This window comes from Ambystoma mexicanum, chromosome 6p (genome assembly GCF_040938575.1).
Source record: "Ambystoma mexicanum isolate Mex_15411 chromosome 6p, UKY_AmexF1_1, whole genome shotgun sequence".
Lineage (NCBI taxonomy): Eukaryota > Metazoa > Chordata > Amphibia > Caudata > Ambystomatidae > Ambystoma > Ambystoma mexicanum.
Window position 1 is genome coordinate 52,448,099 of NC_090935.1, and position 18,139 is coordinate 52,466,237.

At 45.6% G+C, this 18,139-nt stretch overlaps 1 protein-coding gene across 1 annotated transcript in view; it reads right to left on the reverse strand.

Annotated features, from left to right (window-relative positions):
* The window catches only part of LOC138511201 (avidin-related protein 4/5-like), a 72,386-nt gene that overhangs the window by 14,457 nt on the left and 39,790 nt on the right, over window positions 1–18,139 (reverse strand). The window contains exon 2 of the mRNA XM_069626728.1: window positions 13,860–14,043. Coding sequence (XP_069482829.1) covers window positions 13,860–14,043 — 184 coding nt within the window. The remainder of the gene's footprint in view (window positions 1–13,859; window positions 14,044–18,139) is intronic.

The following is an 18,139-nucleotide window of genomic DNA, read 5'->3' on the forward strand; positions in this document are numbered from 1 at the left end:
ATTGTTGAAGAATCGGCTGTATCCGCGCTGATTCTTGTTCAACCAATAACTCATATTGCGGACCTGCAGGTTCTATTGTTTTGCCATGTAGTCAGAGCATGTTCCATGTGATTCTAGCGTTCAAGGTCACCGCTCCTACTTCGTACAGGACACATGCCGTTGGAGAATTTACTGGAATTTGTAAGATCTTTTTCCAGAACATGCCCTCACAGCGAGACCAAATTTCACATGAGCAACAGAACATACTTTCTACTCCAAAGATTAGTGCTGGGACAACCTTGCTCTTGTAAAAATTTATCACTGGTCTATACGAGAATTTCCTGTATTTGTACTGTTAATTGCTTACATTTGCTCATTATTTTATGTGCCATTGGTTCGTCACATAAGCTCGAATTGATAAACTCCGAGATATCTGCTGCTTTTCACCTTTTTCTGTTCTTCATTTCCCAGTGTCCAGCTAAATTTTTGTTTTTTCAAGGAAGCTCCTTTTAGATTCTCAAGGATTAGGATCTCTGATTTGGCTGTATTTACTTCTCGGCCCATCTTCACTGTATAGGCTTTTAGGGCTGAGAGTTTCCGTTGCAGACCTATCGGTGTGAGATCTAATAACACTATATCGTCTGTGTATAGGAGCCAGCTAATTTGAGTACCATTCAAGGTGGGGGGTGCTTCTTACGCCTTTGAACGCTTTTCCCACTTCGGAGATATAAAAGTTAAACAGTGTTGCACCCAACGGGCACCCTTGCTTTATTCCTCGGGCAGTTGGAATTGCCTTTGAATGATGGCCCTGGTTGTCTAGCCGGATCTTCACTGTAGTTTGGGAGTACAGCTCCTTTATCGCCAATATGAGACTAGTGGGGCATCCTCGCGTTTTCAAATTCAGCCAGAGGGTTTCCCTATCCACTCCGTCAAAGGCGTGTGCGAGATCGATTAGTGCTAAATAAATCTTCTGGCCTGAACGGATCGCCTCCATTTTTAATAGATTGATTAGCAGAAGATTTAGGCTGCACCCTACTCCCTTTACAAAGCCTGTTTGTCTGATATCAATCGCTTTGCTTGTTTTCAACCACACTGACAACTTCTGTAATAGCAGAGTGGCATAGATTTTCCCGACCACATCTATCAGGGCTATAGGCCTGTAGTTAGTTGGTTCCGTTCGACATCGTTTTTTGAAATTAGGTACAATTATGCCCTCTTTCCATGTCAATGGTATACAAGCTTCCTGTGTAATATTTTTGAATAGTGTCTCGCAGAATTCGGTCCATTCTTCTATATTTTCTTTAAGCATCTGATTAGATAGACCGTCCGGACCCGCAGCACGCGAGGCACTACATTTTTTGATACACTCCTTGATATCATCATGCTCAAAGGACTAGTCCCAAGGTTGGCTCGTAGGGAACTCAGGAGAAACCGTCACCATTTTGTTTTTCAAACAAGCAAGTATAGTGGGTTTCCCACTGGCATGCTGTTACCATGTTTTTTTTATCACTGCCTTTTGCGGGTTGTCTGCCTCATTCACCAGTGACCAAAAACCTCTAGAGTTTCTTTGCACGAGTGTCTTCTGCATTGTTTCGGCATCATTTTGCTCTAACGTTGCTCTATGATTTTTCGCCCAATTTCTGTATTTGTTCTTCAGAGCTCTTCTTTGTTGCCACCGGTCTGTCTTATTTCCGCTTTTGATTTTACGGAAATCTTTCCTTAGCTCCCTTTTTCTTTCAGCAATTTGTTCATGGAATGTATGTTTTTTGTATTGAGGCTTCACTGTGCTTTTTAATGCCATTCTGTAGATTTCCATAAATTCCCGGTACTCCGTAGGATAACTGTTTGGCTCACTGGATTGGGGTTTTATCACGTCAGCCAACGTTTTTATGACTTTTGCTATCATTCTGAGGCGGTTCCGTCCTGGTTCCAATTCAAAGGCTTGGTTTGGCTGTAATTTTTTCACGGGAACTGTTTGGTTCCAGTTAAGCGTTACTAGATTGTGATCGCTTTGAGCAGTCTTTATCACCTTCAGCGCTGAAGTTTCGGCTGCCATGGTTTCAGTTAGGAAGAAGTAGTCTAAAATGGATTTTTACGTTCCTCTCTCTCACATTTCCACTGGTGGGATGTCTCCCTTTATGTTCCCATTCATAATGTTCAGGGATCGTTCATCCATTTCTTCGAGCCATGTTTTCATCATCTTCACCTCTTTTGTCGGGAGTTTCACCTTCGCTGTGCTCTTTGCCTCTATTTCTATAAGTTTTAAATTGAGATCTCCACATATTACCATATTCGTCTCACCATTGTTTGCCATAACACTATCCACGGCATCCAGAAGTTCATCCATTAGATTAGCCCGTTTTGGGTCCTGATGGTTCCAATAGATGTTAAAAATGTGGACTGTTTTTTTCTTTGTTCTCATCTGGGGATTTGTCTCCAGTTTAGCATATTGTATATTAGGTGATAGGTTTCGCGTTGCTTTAATCCCAAATCCGCAATTGCAATTCACTAAAATGAGCTGGCCTGACTTAGGGCGTCCCTTCTTCTGGACTACAGCAGGGTTTATCACTGCATCGAATCCTTCAATGCATGGGCATTCAGACATCCACGTTTCTTGTAAACATATGATGTCACATGTTCGTAATATCTCTGCGGAGAGAACTGCTAAATGTGCGAAACCCCTGGTGTTCCAGGATGCCCATTCGAACTGGTTTTGTACCTCCTGACATTAGCTTCTCTGTGGTTCATTTAGGGCCTTTGCTAACCAAGCCCATTTACATTCCTCTTCGATGCTGGTATCACTTTTGTTTGTAAGCTTGTGAGCTCCAATTGCTTCTGGTGTGTTGGTCACTATGATTTCAATTTTGGCCACTTTTGTGTCATCTCCCCAAGCCATCTCGTCATCCTTGAATTGTGCTTTCATAGGATCTGTTCTCTGCCTCTCTGGCCTTACAGGGAGTATGGTATCAGCACTCTGGGTTTCCTTTATCGGGTACCGCTTTGTTGAGAGAGCATCATCTACTTCATAAATCTGAAATCGAGCTTCTATTAGGAGTCTTTCGCACATCATCACCTGTGGGGTTATTTTCAGGGACTCGATGTGTAACAGTGCGCTTGCACATCCATTTTCATTTAGAAGTTCTACACGGCTTATTTCTGCACTCTTGATTGCCCGCAATGCAGGAATAAAATGGAAAAGTTGTAACACCAGGTTTCCATTTAACGGCTGGTCGGTCTTTTTTGGCGCAGTTCTTTTGATTAACACTCTGAAAGGCACATTTGCCATCATTGCACTTTCGTGGTCTCGGTCACCGGCTTTCCAGGATTCTCGCCCCCTGTCTTTGCAGACTCTGATCTTGAATTTTTATTGCGCGTCTGGAATGGTACTTCCTTTGTGGGACGCGCCGAAGTTATAATGTCCTCAGTGATCACCTGTTTCTTGCACTTTTCAGACTCAAGCTTGTGTTTCATCAAGCTTCGTTTCAATTTTTCCTCTATTGTGTAGAAAGGTTTTGTATTCGAGGGGTCTACTTGGCAGCCACTCCCTTGCTCCTCTTTTTCTTTTTCTGGCGAGGCAATTAGCTGAATTATTCTTTTGATTTGTGGTTCGGCCTTAGGGTTCTCAGCTTCTGGTGTTCATTTCTCTGTGGGTTCTGCGGCGTCCCCGTTACTAGATGGTGACTGGTCCATCTCTTTTATCATCTCATCCTCCTGGTTGTCGTGTATACTATATACTGATATATTCAACAGTTCCTCCCCATCACTCTCTTGCTCACTGCCCACCACCATCATCTTACTCTTCTCTGTTGGTGCTGGCATAACCGATAGTTCGCTTTGGTTTCCCTTCTCTGCGCCATTTTTATTGGTGACCTGCCTGTTTGGCTCAGCATTATTGATTGTAACATTCATTGTCTAGTGTGCTGACTGAAATAAAATTGTCCCACCCTGACGCATATGTTTTGGTGGCAAGGGACCTAAATTCCCAATGTGTTGAAAGTGGGAAAGGGAAAGGAGCACGGAAACACAAAGCCATCTCCTCAATATGGAAACATTTGGGGATCTTTCTTTAAAGATTGGGACCTAAAAATGGGGAATAGATCTCTGGAAGGAGACATCCCTCTTGTAAGCATATGGTCCCGGGGAGCATCAGAATCCACTTTGGACTACATGTTCATGTCTCCTAGTATTTTCGACCAATGTGAAACTATGAATATAAAAGAAGGAGGCACAAGTGACCACAAACGACTAGAAATGTCAGTTAAATGGCAAAATGTAAGGGTTGTAGAGAGGTTGACAGAGCACATCACAGTAAATAACCAAAAAAATTGTTTGGTTAAATATAACAGGGACGGAGAGAAACTGAATAAAGCCCTGGAAAAATACAAACATGATTTAAGCGATACAAAACAGAAAGATATGTGCAACCCTTATGCTTTCCATGACTGTTTGTGGTCAGTTGAGGCACCCAGTCTTGTGGTGGGTCAAATGAGGAAAACCTATAGACACGCATTTGACAAACACACATGGGAGTAGAAACGCGAGATGCGGCGGTTGATAAGTCCCATTAGAAGGGAGGAAGCTGTTAAATCTATCAGAGAGACCAAAATATAGTCCACTAAAAATAAATACAAACAATGGTCAAGACAACAACGAATGTCCCAGGCCCAGAAAGATGGGGAAACCATGCTCAAGGCCGTCCTAAATAAGAACTCACGGAACTTTTGGTCTTTAATAAACCAACAATCTACAGACCAAGTTGGAGCCTTGTCAAACATGGTTACTGAAACAGAGTGGATAGAACTCCTGTCAAAAAAGTATGCACAAGTGAAGGGGGAACCTCCTTTTCTCATCTCTGGTGGCCAGTGGTACTTGGATACAACGGAAGAGGATATCTACGCCTTAATAATGAAATCTTCTGCCTCTAGGGCGGCAGGCCCTAGTAGCTTAACATACCAAATCCTGAAGGGAAACCCTAAAAGGTGGGCCCGCCTTCTAAACACATTGTTCCAGGGGATACTGAGGCTCAAAAAGATCCCGTCATCGTGGAAGTCGGGAATCATTGTCCCAATATTTAAAAAGGTGGATCGAAGAGACCCTTTAAATTACAGACCAATCACTCTCCTCGATGTGGAAAGCAAATTGTTCTTCAGCCTAGTACTAAGAGACTTGGAATCTTGGGCTGAGTCAAACAACATCCTCCCAAACCAACAGACAGGCTTTCGAAAGGGACATTCCACCTCACTTAATGGCATAGTACTTTCCACCCTCTGTAACAGCAAGGTGGGGGGGCAAGCGTCACGAATATATGGTGCTTTCATAGATCTATCAAGTGCCTTCGATCTGGTGAATCGGGACAGACTATGGTCCAAATTAAAAGTTAGAGGTGCTCCGACCCACCTCATTGATATACTGGTCTCCCTCCATAAAGAAAACACGGTTCAAGTAAAACTCAATTTAGATGGATTTTTATCAACACACATCCCAGTGAAGAGGGGGGTGAGACAGGGGTGCATGGTTGCTCCATTCTTGTTTAACTTCTATTTAGCTGACTTCGGACAGGAAGTGGAGACCGCAGCATTGGGCAGTGCCAAGTTAGGCACTAATGCAATAAAGTGGCTCATGTATGCGGACGACATCGTCCTACTGGACAAGACACCAGTGGGCCTTCAGAGGCTATTAAATGCCTTGGACCAATACATGAAAGACAACGACCTAAAGGTTAACCCGGATAAATCCAAAATTGTGATTTTTTGAAAGAAAGGTTGAAGACAAGGCAAATATTGCTGGACAGTGGGGGGCAAACGAATACCTGTGATAGAGGAGGTCATCTATTTGGGCTACACTCTGTACGCCACACCAAGAGCTTGTACACTATGGGCAGAGATGCGACAAAAGTGCACCCAATTGACGGCCCAATTGCAAAAAATAATCAAGCAATACTGTAGGTTTTCCCTCGTACCTGCCATCCGTTTCTATCGAGCAAAGATCATTCCTGTCCTCCTATATGGCTTAGAGGCAAAACCACTGGCGTGGACGATGGATTGGCAGGCATTAGAAGCCAAGATCTGGAAAAAAGCTTTATGTCTCCCAAACAGCTTACCAATGGCCAGCCTGCGGTTTGAGTTGGGCCTCTCCTCACTTGGGGTGCAGGCTGTTTGGAAACTTCTATCTCTTTTCAACTTAATAAGTAATTGTATGCGTAATACGCTATATGAAGATCTAAATGTCCATTCGAATCAGGTCTCGGTGGGGGTATTGTACGACCTAAAGAGAGTATCCCTAGAAATCCTCGCCAGATGCAACAGCGACATAGATACTCTAACCACAAACCCCATGAAGATAAAGAGGGAGCTACTATTAACAGACTGGATAAAGACAATCAACCACACACAATCCTCAATAGTGGCACCCTCTCTTTCCCCAACGGACAAGAGACTTAGTTCCTTAGCCAATTATCTGAAGAAATTCCCGGATGCTAAATGGAGGCAAAACTTTCTCAGACTCCGTTTGGGTTTGATCCGCACTGGAGCAGTCCTTGCTCGATGGGGCTGGGGGGAAGGAGCAATCATCTATGCTCCAAATGTCGGGACCCAAAAGACCAGTCATTGGAGCATATATTAAGATTCTGTGAAGGCACATGGGAGGTGTGAAAGAAACATCTGGAACGTTTTGTTTGCTCAAGTGATTGGCTGTCATCTGAAGATTTCTGGGTGAGAATGACTTCAGGTCATGAAACGGCATTGACTATAAACGTGGTTAGAGTTCTACAACAGCTAGGTTTCACTGGAAATTAAAAAGTTTCCTTTTTTTTGAATCAGTGAAGTTAAGAAATTTGGAGAAACATGTTTTTCTTTTAATGAGATGAGAAATTTGTAAAAAAAAAAAAATTAAGTTTTCTTTTGTCTTTGTGAAAAAAAAACAGTGTTGGTTTATACCACAATAAAATAAAAAAAAATAAAAAAGATTGTAACATTCAAGGCTTTGATGTTTCTAAAAAGGTTCGATGTACTTTTTGCATTTTTGTTCTTTTGCGCCACCATATTTTTTGTTTTCTTTTTACATTTGCCTTGCTTAATTTCCCCTCCTTTTGGCTTTTTGGTTTCCTTCCCTTGGTTTGAGGTATGTGGTTTTTCAAATATTTCAAACCACTCCTGTTCATTTGATTTCTCTTTTGTCGATGATTGCTTTATCAGATTCCCCTTGGTGCACTGTTCTTGTCCATTGGGATTGTATTAGGCATCTCTGCTGTTACACTTGGTAGTGAGTTCAATCCCTCAATTGAAGGCGCCGGTAACTCTTCTTCATTTGTGGGGCTCTGGGGCTCCAATTGCTCACTCGCATCTCCATGACTTGATTTCTTATCAACTGTCTCCAGAAGCGCCTCCTTGTCCAGCACACTGGTCCTTTTTGTTTCGTGTGGCTCTCCCTCTTTATCGAGGCTTACTATGCTTGAGGCGGACTTTATTCCTCCTTTGACATGATATGCACTCTTGTCATGTTGGCCTCCTGGAGGTTTGTTAATGTGAACTAGCTCATTTCTTTGTTTTGTCTGATTTTGATTCTTTTGAGCCTCTTGTCCTGCAGTCATCTGGCCGTGATTTTGGGCTCTTCTGCTCAGATTTTGTGTACTGGCGTGCTCCGTTCTCCTCTCTTGCTCTTTATTCAGTATGGTTAAGGCTTGTTTTGCGACCTCTGCTAACAAGCGGTTGTCCTCTGCGTTACTTTTTAACGCTTCTTTTAAGGCAGAGATCGATTGCTCATTGCCACGTCGAGCCATTTTATTTTGTAAGGTCATTTCAAGCAGATCGCTTTCCATTTTTATCACTTTAGCACTCAATAAGGCGATCAAGGTATTTTGGTCCTTACATGTCTCATTTAGTTGCTCATATAGTTTAGAGGGGCTACTGCAATTGTTGTAGCTGACATCAGTATTGGCCGCAGTTCATTCACTACTTTTTCAATTACTGCCTTAGAGGCCATCATCCCATCTCATTCTTTTCGTGAGAGCAATTTTGAGTTCTTATCTTTTTGTTGCGCTTCATTTGATTTTTCTGAGTCGGACTCAGTAGTCGAAGATGTTATTGAAGCCTCTCTCTCGGTTGGACCGCTAAACCTGTTCTTCTGCTTGTTTATGCCAACGTTTGGCATATTATTCTCCACGCTTTGATTTTTTGCGCGTTTCTGGGAGTGATCGAATTCACTCTCCGAGCTTGCTTCATTGTGGGTCCTTTTTGACAGTCCGTCATTCCTTGCCTCTCTCGTGTTCTGGTGTCTTGATACAGCCATGTCTGGGGGGGTTTTAAATCTATGGGCCGGATTGATCCTATTCTCTACTGCCCCCTCCTGCACTTTGCTGCTTGTATACGCCAGGACTGGTGTTGCCATTTTTGCGTTCAACAGTGCCAGGTCTCTGATCACTTGATCCACTATTGCAATGGAGTTTCTTCTTGATTGATACTGTGGCTTGTGGAAGTCTCCGATTGCAAACTGGAGGTGGAAGCCTGTACCCATGTTTCAGACTCTATTTGTTGGTACATGGTGGCTGAGTATGACTTTTCCTTTTGTGTCATATCGCCCCCATCAAATGGATTGATCCACTCTTGTTCGACTGATGATGCTTGGCCTGATGATGATTGCCTTTGGGCATGCCTCCACCTCCACTTGTTCTGTCTTCTTATCGATTTTTCAGCACTCAATTGGGGTGTTGCTCCCCTCATTGTCTTCATTAAAATCTTCTCTAGACAATCTCGGCTATCTTTGCCTTTGTCCGTGCTTATTTGCTCACTTGGAAATTGGTATTCGGGTGAGCCCCTCCTTTCTTTGCAACTTTCAAGGGCACTATACACTAAGTCTTTGTTTTCATTCCTCTTGCCCTGAGGGCTCCTACCATTTCCTTTCTTCATTTCATTTTTGTTTCCCTCCTCGACCTTCTTCCACGCCAATATTTTCAGGGAACGAATATTGGTTTTCTGAGTTTGCAGCTGGATCATAGGATCTACAGACTTATTTGCATTATTAAGTCCTTCGTGCCTGCTAGAATTAGCTTCCACGTTAGATTCACAATCAGTGACTGTTCCTCCTGTCTCCTGCAGCTCTCCACTATCTCTCCTGCTGTTCGGGACTGCCACATGATCCAGTGTTGCACTGGGTCGGCCACAGTGTTCCCTCTCTCTCTCACAGCCCTCCTCCGCAACCGCCCCCACGACGGCCTCCCCACTCGGCTCTCTCACCTCTTTCAGCTTCTCGCCGCGGGTCGCGGGCATTTTCCGTCCCTTCTCGGGTTCCGACTGCAAAGGACCACTCGAGGTGAGTGAATGCCCTCTCATCTCCTTTATTTTCTTACTATCATTGTTTCGGGCGGGTGCTTTTACTGTTTGTGATTTTGGATTCAACGGGCTTTTATAGTTAGTTCGATCTGTGGTGCACGAAGGGAGGGGGTTGGAAGCTCTGAGGCTTCCAGTGCTTCTAGAGCTTCAATATCGCTCACGGTCTCAGTGGGTTCCGTGGATGAACAGCGAGAGACTACCTTCACGTGTAGCCCCTTCGTTAGGCAATCCCCGCTCTCCCTCCCTCCCTCCCGCCACTGGTTCATCCTGATTCTTTTTCTCTCTCATGTGAGGCTGCCTGCATCGTTGTTCATTCGCATCTCTCATTTCTTCATATTGAGGTGCGGGGAGGGCTCCATGAGGAGGGGGAAAGGTGGAGGAGGGTGAGAGGGGGATGAAGGTGGGTGAACAAGGTTTGAGGAGACTCACTGCATTTGCGTGGGGAGATGGATTCTCAGTCCTTTGAGTCCTCCACTGGTCTCACTGGTCTCACCGTGCTCACCGCGCTCCACTCGCCTCAGCTGGGCGTGGGTCAGTGTTCTCCCTGCCATTTCCTTTGCTCCCAGGGAACACAGGCAACACACTCCTGCCACACTCTGTGACGCTCTGCATCTGGCTAGGGGTTTTACTGGTTCAGTTCCTCCCTCAGCAATGGAGCAGGAAAAAACACTAAGCTTGGTCCACAGGCAACACAATCCTGCCACACTCCGGTAAACTGTTCTAAATCTACATTATTCCCACTTACAGATTCTACACTACCCCCCTCCAATCCAGAGGGATTCACATGGTCCCAATCCAACATCACTTACCTGGGGGTGACAGTTTCCCGTCATACGGCGAAGTTGCGTGAGGACAACTACTGGAATTACCTCACAAACCTGGCCACTAAAACTACTAGCTGGACTAGACTTCCCATCTCCCCAGCGGGCAGGATCGGAATACTTAAAATGGTGGTGCTGCCTCAACTTCTTTACCGATTCACCAATATCCCTTTGTGGCCCGGCAATGACTTCTTTAAGTCGCTACGCCAAATAACCAACACCTTCCTGTGGCATTCCGGGGCAGTCCGACTCAAGTTAGCAACACTGACCACTCCTAAGGAGCTGGGTGGGTTTGGCGCCCCTGATTTCATTAGGTATTGGATTGTAGCCCAAGCTCAATTCGCTTCCCATTGGTTCATCACCATAGACCCCCCCAATGTCCAACTGGAGAAACTAGCGTTTAGAGACTGTGTCATTGGTTCCCTTATCCTCAAACCTGGCCCGACTGACCCCGACTCAGCAGACCCCGTGGCTAGCACTTCCTTGGCACTGGCCAAGACCCGGACAATGGTCAACACACCTCATCCGTTCCATGGGGACCTTCCACTCTGGATCTTCTTCCCTGATATCCCACATATTCCGCAATCCATTGTATCTCGCTGGGCGGATGCAGGTTTTGTGACACTTCGAGATGCCTATGAACAGGGTAAGTTCCTTGAGTGGGCAGACCTCCCTCTCCCACATAAACGGAGGCCCTCGGCATGGCTACAATACTCCTCGCTCCGGAAGAATCTCAAAGCCAGATACCCCAACTCCCTACACTGCCACCTGACGAACCCATAATTGCTGAGCTGTGCTCCTGTGACTCCTTCAGAGGGAAAGTATCAAGGCTTTATACCCTATTACTAACTAGAGCTTCCCCCTCTTTCACTAAGCTGAGACTTAGGTGGGAGGTGGATCTCGGAGTTGAGATCTCCGATGAACGTTGGTCCCGAATGTGCACTCGTACCCATGATGTGTCCTATAACTCCAGGTTTAAACTGATACAATTTAAGGTGTTGCACAGATACCATCACACGCCAAGTAGACTACATCACATGTTTCACGAACTTCCTCCCAGCTGCCTCAGATGCGGCGCCGATCAGGCTCCCTACATTCACATGCTCTGGCTTTGCCCGCGCTTGACACAATACTGGACCGAAATATGCTCCACATTGTCGACCATACTGGACCACACTATAGAGCCCTCTCCGATGCGCTGCCTATTCCATGACTTTCCCCAGTTGGGACGTGATTCTAAGAAACTAGCTGGACTCTGTATGTTACTGGCTGTACGCTGCATACTGATGTGCTGGCTTCGCCCTAGGGCTCCCATATATGCACAGGGGCTCAGGTCAGTCACATGGGCGCACGACACCGAAGAGGCCTGGGATGCATTGCAACATCCACACTCAAGACCGATGGACATTTGGCGGCTGTTCCGTAGTTATATGTCTGCCTTAAACCCCAAACTCGGATACTGAATCCACCTCCCCCCTCGCTCCTCCCAATAATGCCACCCTGTGAAGTGTGTTTTATTCAACCCTGGTTCCCATACATTATTTTGAATCCAACCCTCTCCATGTGTATGGAATCCTAACACTGTACTGTAATGTATGAATTGTGTAAAAGTGTATTATGTTGTTACACTGTGACCATCTCTGTTTGTCTGTGTGTTGTCAAGTCAAATAAATAAAGGTTTTTTTTAAAGAAAACTCCAGCAGCTCTACTGGGAGTATTGGGCAAAGTCATCATGAGTGTGTTACCTCTGGCAGCTGTACTGGGATTATTGGGAAAAGTAATCATGAGTGTGTTAGCTCCGCAGCTGTACTGGGAGTATTGGGCAAAGTCATCATGAGTGTGTTACCTCCGGCAGCTGTACTGGGATTATTGGGAAAAGTAATCATGAGTGTGTTAGCTTTGCAGCTGTGCTGGGAGTATTGGGAAACATCATCATGAGTGTGTTACCTCCAGCACCTGTACTGGGAGTATTGGGCAAAGTCATCATGCGTGTGTTAACTCCAGCAGATCTACTGGGAGTTTTGGGCAAAGTCATCATGAGTGTGTTGGCTCCAGCAGCTGTGCTGGGAGTATTGGGCAAAGTCATCATGAGTCTTATACTTCCGACAGCTGTACTGGGATTATTGGGCAAAATCATCATGAATGTGTTAATTCCAGCAGCTGTACTGGGAGTATTGTGATAATTCATCATGCATGTGTAATTTCCAGCAACTGTACTGGGATTATTGGATAAAGTCATCATGAATGTGTTACCTCCAGCAGCTGTGCTGGGAGTATTGGGCAAAGTCATAATTCATGAGTGTGTTACTTTCGGCAGCTGTACTGGGATTATTGGCCAAAGTCATGAGTCTGTTACCTCCGGCAGCTGTACTGGGAATTTTGGGCAAAGTCATCATGAGTGTGTTATTGGGCAAAGTCATCATGAGTAAGTTACATCCAGCAGCTGTACTGGGATTATTGGGCAGAGCCAACATGAGTGTGCTACCTCCAGCAGCTGTACTGGGATTGTTGGGTAAAGCCATCGTGAGTGAGATACTTCCAGCAGCTGTACTGGGATTATTGGGCAAAGTCATCATGACTGTGTTACCTTCAGTAGCTGTACTGGGATTATTGGGCAAAATCATCATGACTCAGTAACTGTACTGGGATTATTGGGCAAAGTCATCATGACTGTGTTACCTTCAGTAGCTGTACTGGGATTGTTGGGTAAAGTCATTGTGAGTGAGATACTTCCAGCAGCTGTACTTGGATTATTGGGGAAAGTCATCATGAGTGTGTTAGAGTAGCTGCCCTGGCATTATGGGTAGATTCAACACGTGTGTTATTACAGTGGTTGTACTGGGAGTATTGGGCAAAGTCATCATGAGTGTGTGACTTCCAGCAGCTGTACTCAGAGTATTGGGCAAAGGCATCATGAGTGTGTTACCTCCAGCAGCTGTACTGGGATTGTTGGGTAAAGTCATCATGAATGTGTTACTTCCGGCCGCTGTACTGGGATTATTGGGAAAAATCCTCATGAGTGTGTTACTTTCGGCAGCTGTACTGCGATTATTGGGCAAAGTCATTATCAGTGTGTTAGAGTAGCAGTCCTGGCGTCATGGGTAAATCCAACACAATTGTGTTATTACAGTGGTTGTACTGGGATTATTGGGGAGAGCCATTACACATAAGCATATATAGTGGCAACATGAGTGTATACTCTCCGCACAGAGATCCTAAAATGTGCTGGAATATGTTCCTTGATAGTGTTGACGACCTAGCATCTATTCGACATCTTTCATGCGCTGCCCTACAAAATCGATTGTAAATTGTATGGCTTTTTATCTAATTGTTCACAAATGTCATTATTGATATGCCCGATTCCCCCTTGATTGGTTCGGCCCTTGTGCTAAGCGTGGTCTATCGCTCTCAGTTCTAAGGAGCGTTGAAGTCCCTCCATTGAGAACATTTATCAGCCACTGGCCCAAGCCCTGTAAACAGCAAAGGGAGAATGGTGAGGTCTGCCAGCGGTGTCTCGACAGTTGCTTTGACTACAATTCACATGAACCATCACCATTAAAAATGCTGGCTATGGCTGATGGGAGTTGTAGTCCAAAACACCTGGAGAACCAGAAGAGCATAGAAGGTGGAACAGTGCTATAGAAGAAGGGAGAATGTATATGATAAAGGGTGGCATCAAACAGTAGAACCAAAGAAACCCCCCAGTTAAGCAGCGACTGCAGCAGCGCAGTACCTGTGGACTTGGGCTTTACTGTGAACGAGAAGGTTGGTTGGTCTCCATCCTGCTGGTATCCGGCAAGGGTGGCTTCAGCGTCATGGCCAGCCTTCCTAAATGTGCCATTAAATGAGCCGTTTTCATAAAGGCGAATGGTCATCGTTATGCCGTTCTCCGTCTTCCATAACCCAGACACCCTGCACTAAATGACACATGCAAATATAGACGGTTACACAATGGCCAAATTCACAAACAAACTAGAGGACAGTGGCACAGAGCAAACTGCACACCGGGTGAGTCAAAAGTAACCATTTGTGAACAGTGCAAAGTTTGAACCTGCTACTAAAATCGCACTGTGATCACCAACCATCACTGGCAAAGTCAATACTGGGGGGCGGGGTGGTTGCAGTTATTTACTCTATTTTACATGAATAGGGAAAAATACAGTAAACACGTGGCCTCTACTTACCCAGTCATTCGAAACATGTCTGAAACTTAGTGTTTGCAGACGTATAACATCCAAACTAGGCACAGTAAAAAGACTATTCTTCACAGCTGTGTAAAGTGATCTTTTTTAACATGTCATCAGAGTTGTCAGCTCCATGAAGTTCTCCTCCAAACAGGTCTCCCCCTGTTCCTCCAGAACAATTAAGGATAACATTGGCTCTCTTGCCCCTGCACTTGCTGATTTCTGCAACCACTCCTTTGCTACTGGATCTTTCCCCTCCTCCCTCAAGCACTCTCCCATTCAACCCCCTTCTGAAAAAACCTTCTGCAGACCTGTCTTGTCCAGCCAACTACTGCCCTATTTCTATTACTCTTTTCCTTGGGAAACTCTTGGAGAACTGGTCTTTCTACAACTGGCCCAGCACACAGAACTTGTTGGTTGCCTACACAAGCATCAATCTGGATTCCGAGCATCCAGAGGCACGGAAACTGCTCTTCTGAACACCTGTGAGGAACTTCTCGCATCTCTTGACTCCAACTCTCCAGCTGTACTCAATCTACTTGACTCTCCTCTGCATTTGGCCCGGTCAACCACTCCATCCTCATAAAATGGCTCTACGATACCCTAGGTATCTCGGAACGGGCACTAGACTGGCTGCCCTTCTTCCTCAATGACTGTCCATCCAAGTAATTCTGGGCTCTTTCTCGTCCCCCACCTCTATCTCCACCTGCGGAATCCCCCTCAGGGCTCCAGCCTTTCTCCCTGGCTGTTTAACACCTATCGTGCTCCTCTTGCACACCTCATGTCCACCTTCTCCCCTAACTTCCAATGTTATGCAGATGCCACACAACTCTTCTTCAAACTTACCTCTGATCCGCTCCTTACTTCCTCCATCATTCCTGACTGCCTACCTGCCATCCAGTTCTGGTGTTCCAATGATCTCTGCCTCAATGCCAGCAAGACTGATATCCTTCCTATTGGGACTCCATCTTCCTCTTTCTTCCCCTCACTCTGGCCATCGTCTATGGGTTCTCCCCCTTCTTCATCTGAAACCAGAAACCTTGGAGTCATCTTCGGCTCCTCCCTTTCTTTTCTCCCTCACATTCAGGACCTTGCCAAGAAGGCCCACTTTCAACTCCTCCTTCTCCAAAGAATCCTTCTTTTCATCACTTTCCCACAGAAGATCATTGTCTCCAGAGCTCTGGTTCTCTATAGGCTAGACTACTGGAATATCCTCTTCCTTAATCTACCCTCTTCTTCTCTACGATCCCTCCAGCTAATCCAGAACAGGTCCTCAAGCCCAGGGACTGCAAATCACCAGCCCTAACATCTCTCCACTGGCCTCCGGTTTCTGCAAAGATCAAATTCGAATCCCTCTTCATCATCCATAAGGCTGCCTGGGGCCAGGGACCAGGCTATCTACAACTGGCTCTCACTAAATACTCTCCCTCCAGATCTCTACGTTCTTGTGGAACCAACTCTCTGTGTGTCAAGCGCTTTGCTAAACAGCGAGCTGGTGGCCAACCTCTTTCCTCAGGAGGTTCCCTCCTATGGAACAGCCTCCTCCTTCCTCTTCGTCCTGAGCCGGATCTCCTCAAATTGTCTAAAACTCCATAATCAAAGAACACAAGTGTAAAACCCACATCAAAATACATGAAAGAGTGGGAAAAAAGGCTCACACTCTTTGCAGGTAATAAAAATCAAGTCCTCAAAATCCAGCAAAGTTGCTGGGGGTCTCTAAGGTGAAGGGAATTAGCACATTCTTGAGAATTCTCCCTAACAGTCCGCTTCTATCTTCCCGTGTTATATTTGCCTTTCATTCCCATGTCCCCTCCCTGTTGCCCTGTAGGCGTTTTGGAACACAATGTACTTGATATATAAGTGCCTTACAAATGCAAAATAAATAAATAAAATACATAAAATAAATATTACTAATGGTACATTTCAGCAAACTAACCTGCGGCCATGGTTGGGACCTTTAAAGTAAGCTTGTGATTTTAAGGGAGAGGTTGTTATGTTAGGGCCATTTGTTAAGCGCTTGTTCACCCAAAGGTATCATGGCGCTGAATAGGAGAGAGAACAACATTACTTCAATCATAATCCTAAAACAGATACATGTTTTCTAAAGGTCAGGTGATTTACTGAGTTTTTCAGAAACAACGGAAGGCTATTCCAGAGCTGAGCTGCGGCAACAGAAAAGACACAGCCACCACAACGGGAGCGTCGACACAAAGGAACAACAAGTAGACCAGCTGTAACAGAGCGCAGAGTCCGCGTAGGGAGATAGCGGGAAATCTTTTCACTGAGATATTCGTCACCTTGGGCATACAAGGCACAGTGTACCAGGCAAAGTGCTTTAAAAGCAATGGGCTGGGCAACCGGCAACCAGTGGAGGGAATGTAGCACAGGAGGTATGTGGGCACTATAAGGGGACCTCGTAGCAACCCGAGCAGCTATGTTATGCAAACGTTGAAGCCGCTGTATGAGTCCCTTAGGTTGTGATAGATACAGAGAATTACAATAGTCTAGGCGAGCACAAGGGCAGCCATTACTGGGGAATGTAAATGCGAGGGCAGCAGAGGAAGAACCTTGCTCAAAGGTCCAAGATGAAAATGCCCTGCTTTACAGACAGCGGCAACCTGTGCCTCCACAGAGAGTGAGGCCGAGAAGATTACCCCCAAATTCCTCACCTTATTGGCCGAAAAAGACAGGGGACCCAGAGAAGTCCAGAAGGGTGACACCCGAAGTGAAAGACCGGGGGGAGAACCCAACACCAGCACCTCCGTCTTGTCCCCATTCAACTATAGCCAGTTGTGGTTCATCCAATCTCCATCGGACGCCAGGCACCCCTGCAGGCGCGATGACATCTCAGCCTGAGCAAGATCTAAATGGATCAGAATCGGAGTGTCATCTGCGTACGAGTAGCACCTGAAGCCGAAGGAGTGGATGAGAAATACAAGAGGCCCCCTGTAAACATTGAAGTGAATAGGGGACAAGGCGCAGCCTTGAGGGACACCGCAGAGAAGTGAGAAGATAGAAACAGAGAAAGTGAAAGAGTCTGGGTTCTCTCGACAAGGAATGAGGTGAACCAGGTGTGAACCTGGCCCGAGATTCTGACTTTGGTCGGGCGGTTAAGTAGGGGTGGTCGATGGTGTCGAAAGCCACTGACAGATCTAGTAAATTCAGGCCCCCCCCTCCTCCTGTATCAACCAGCCTGGCCATGTCGTCGAGAACCGATACCAGGACACTCTCTGTCCCCTGACCCAGCCTAAAACCAGATTGGGCAGGATCACAAAGCACAGTGGTTTCCATGTAGGATAATAGCATGGGAGAGATAAGAGACTAAAGAAGTTTCATACGAAACAGGAGTATTGAAATGCGACGATAGTTCGAAGGCACCAAAGGATCAGTGAGGGTTTCTTAAGTAAAGGAATGACCGTGGCAGCCTTAAGTTCAGAGGGGATAAAGCCAGTTAGGCATGAATTGTTAGCTTCACCACTGATCTCGCAAAGCAGTTCAGAGGAAATGTCTTTCATGATAGCCAGGGGCATGGCATCTGAAGGGGACTCGGACTTAATACGATGAATAGCAGTAAGAACATCAGATTCTGTGAATAGAGGAAATGAAGACCAGCCCTCAGAGACTGGCTGGCTCGTAAGAGTGTGTGTTTCACAATATTAGGATCAATGGTGGTAGTCGTTGTGGCCTTAGCTGTATTAGTGCGTATTGTCTCAATCTTAGTGATAAAAGATTGGGCCAAAAGATCACAAAAGTCCTGAGGGGGAATAACTGAGGGTATGGTGGTGGGGAAGTGGTGGGACAAGGGAGAACAGGGAGCTAAAGTGGGAGG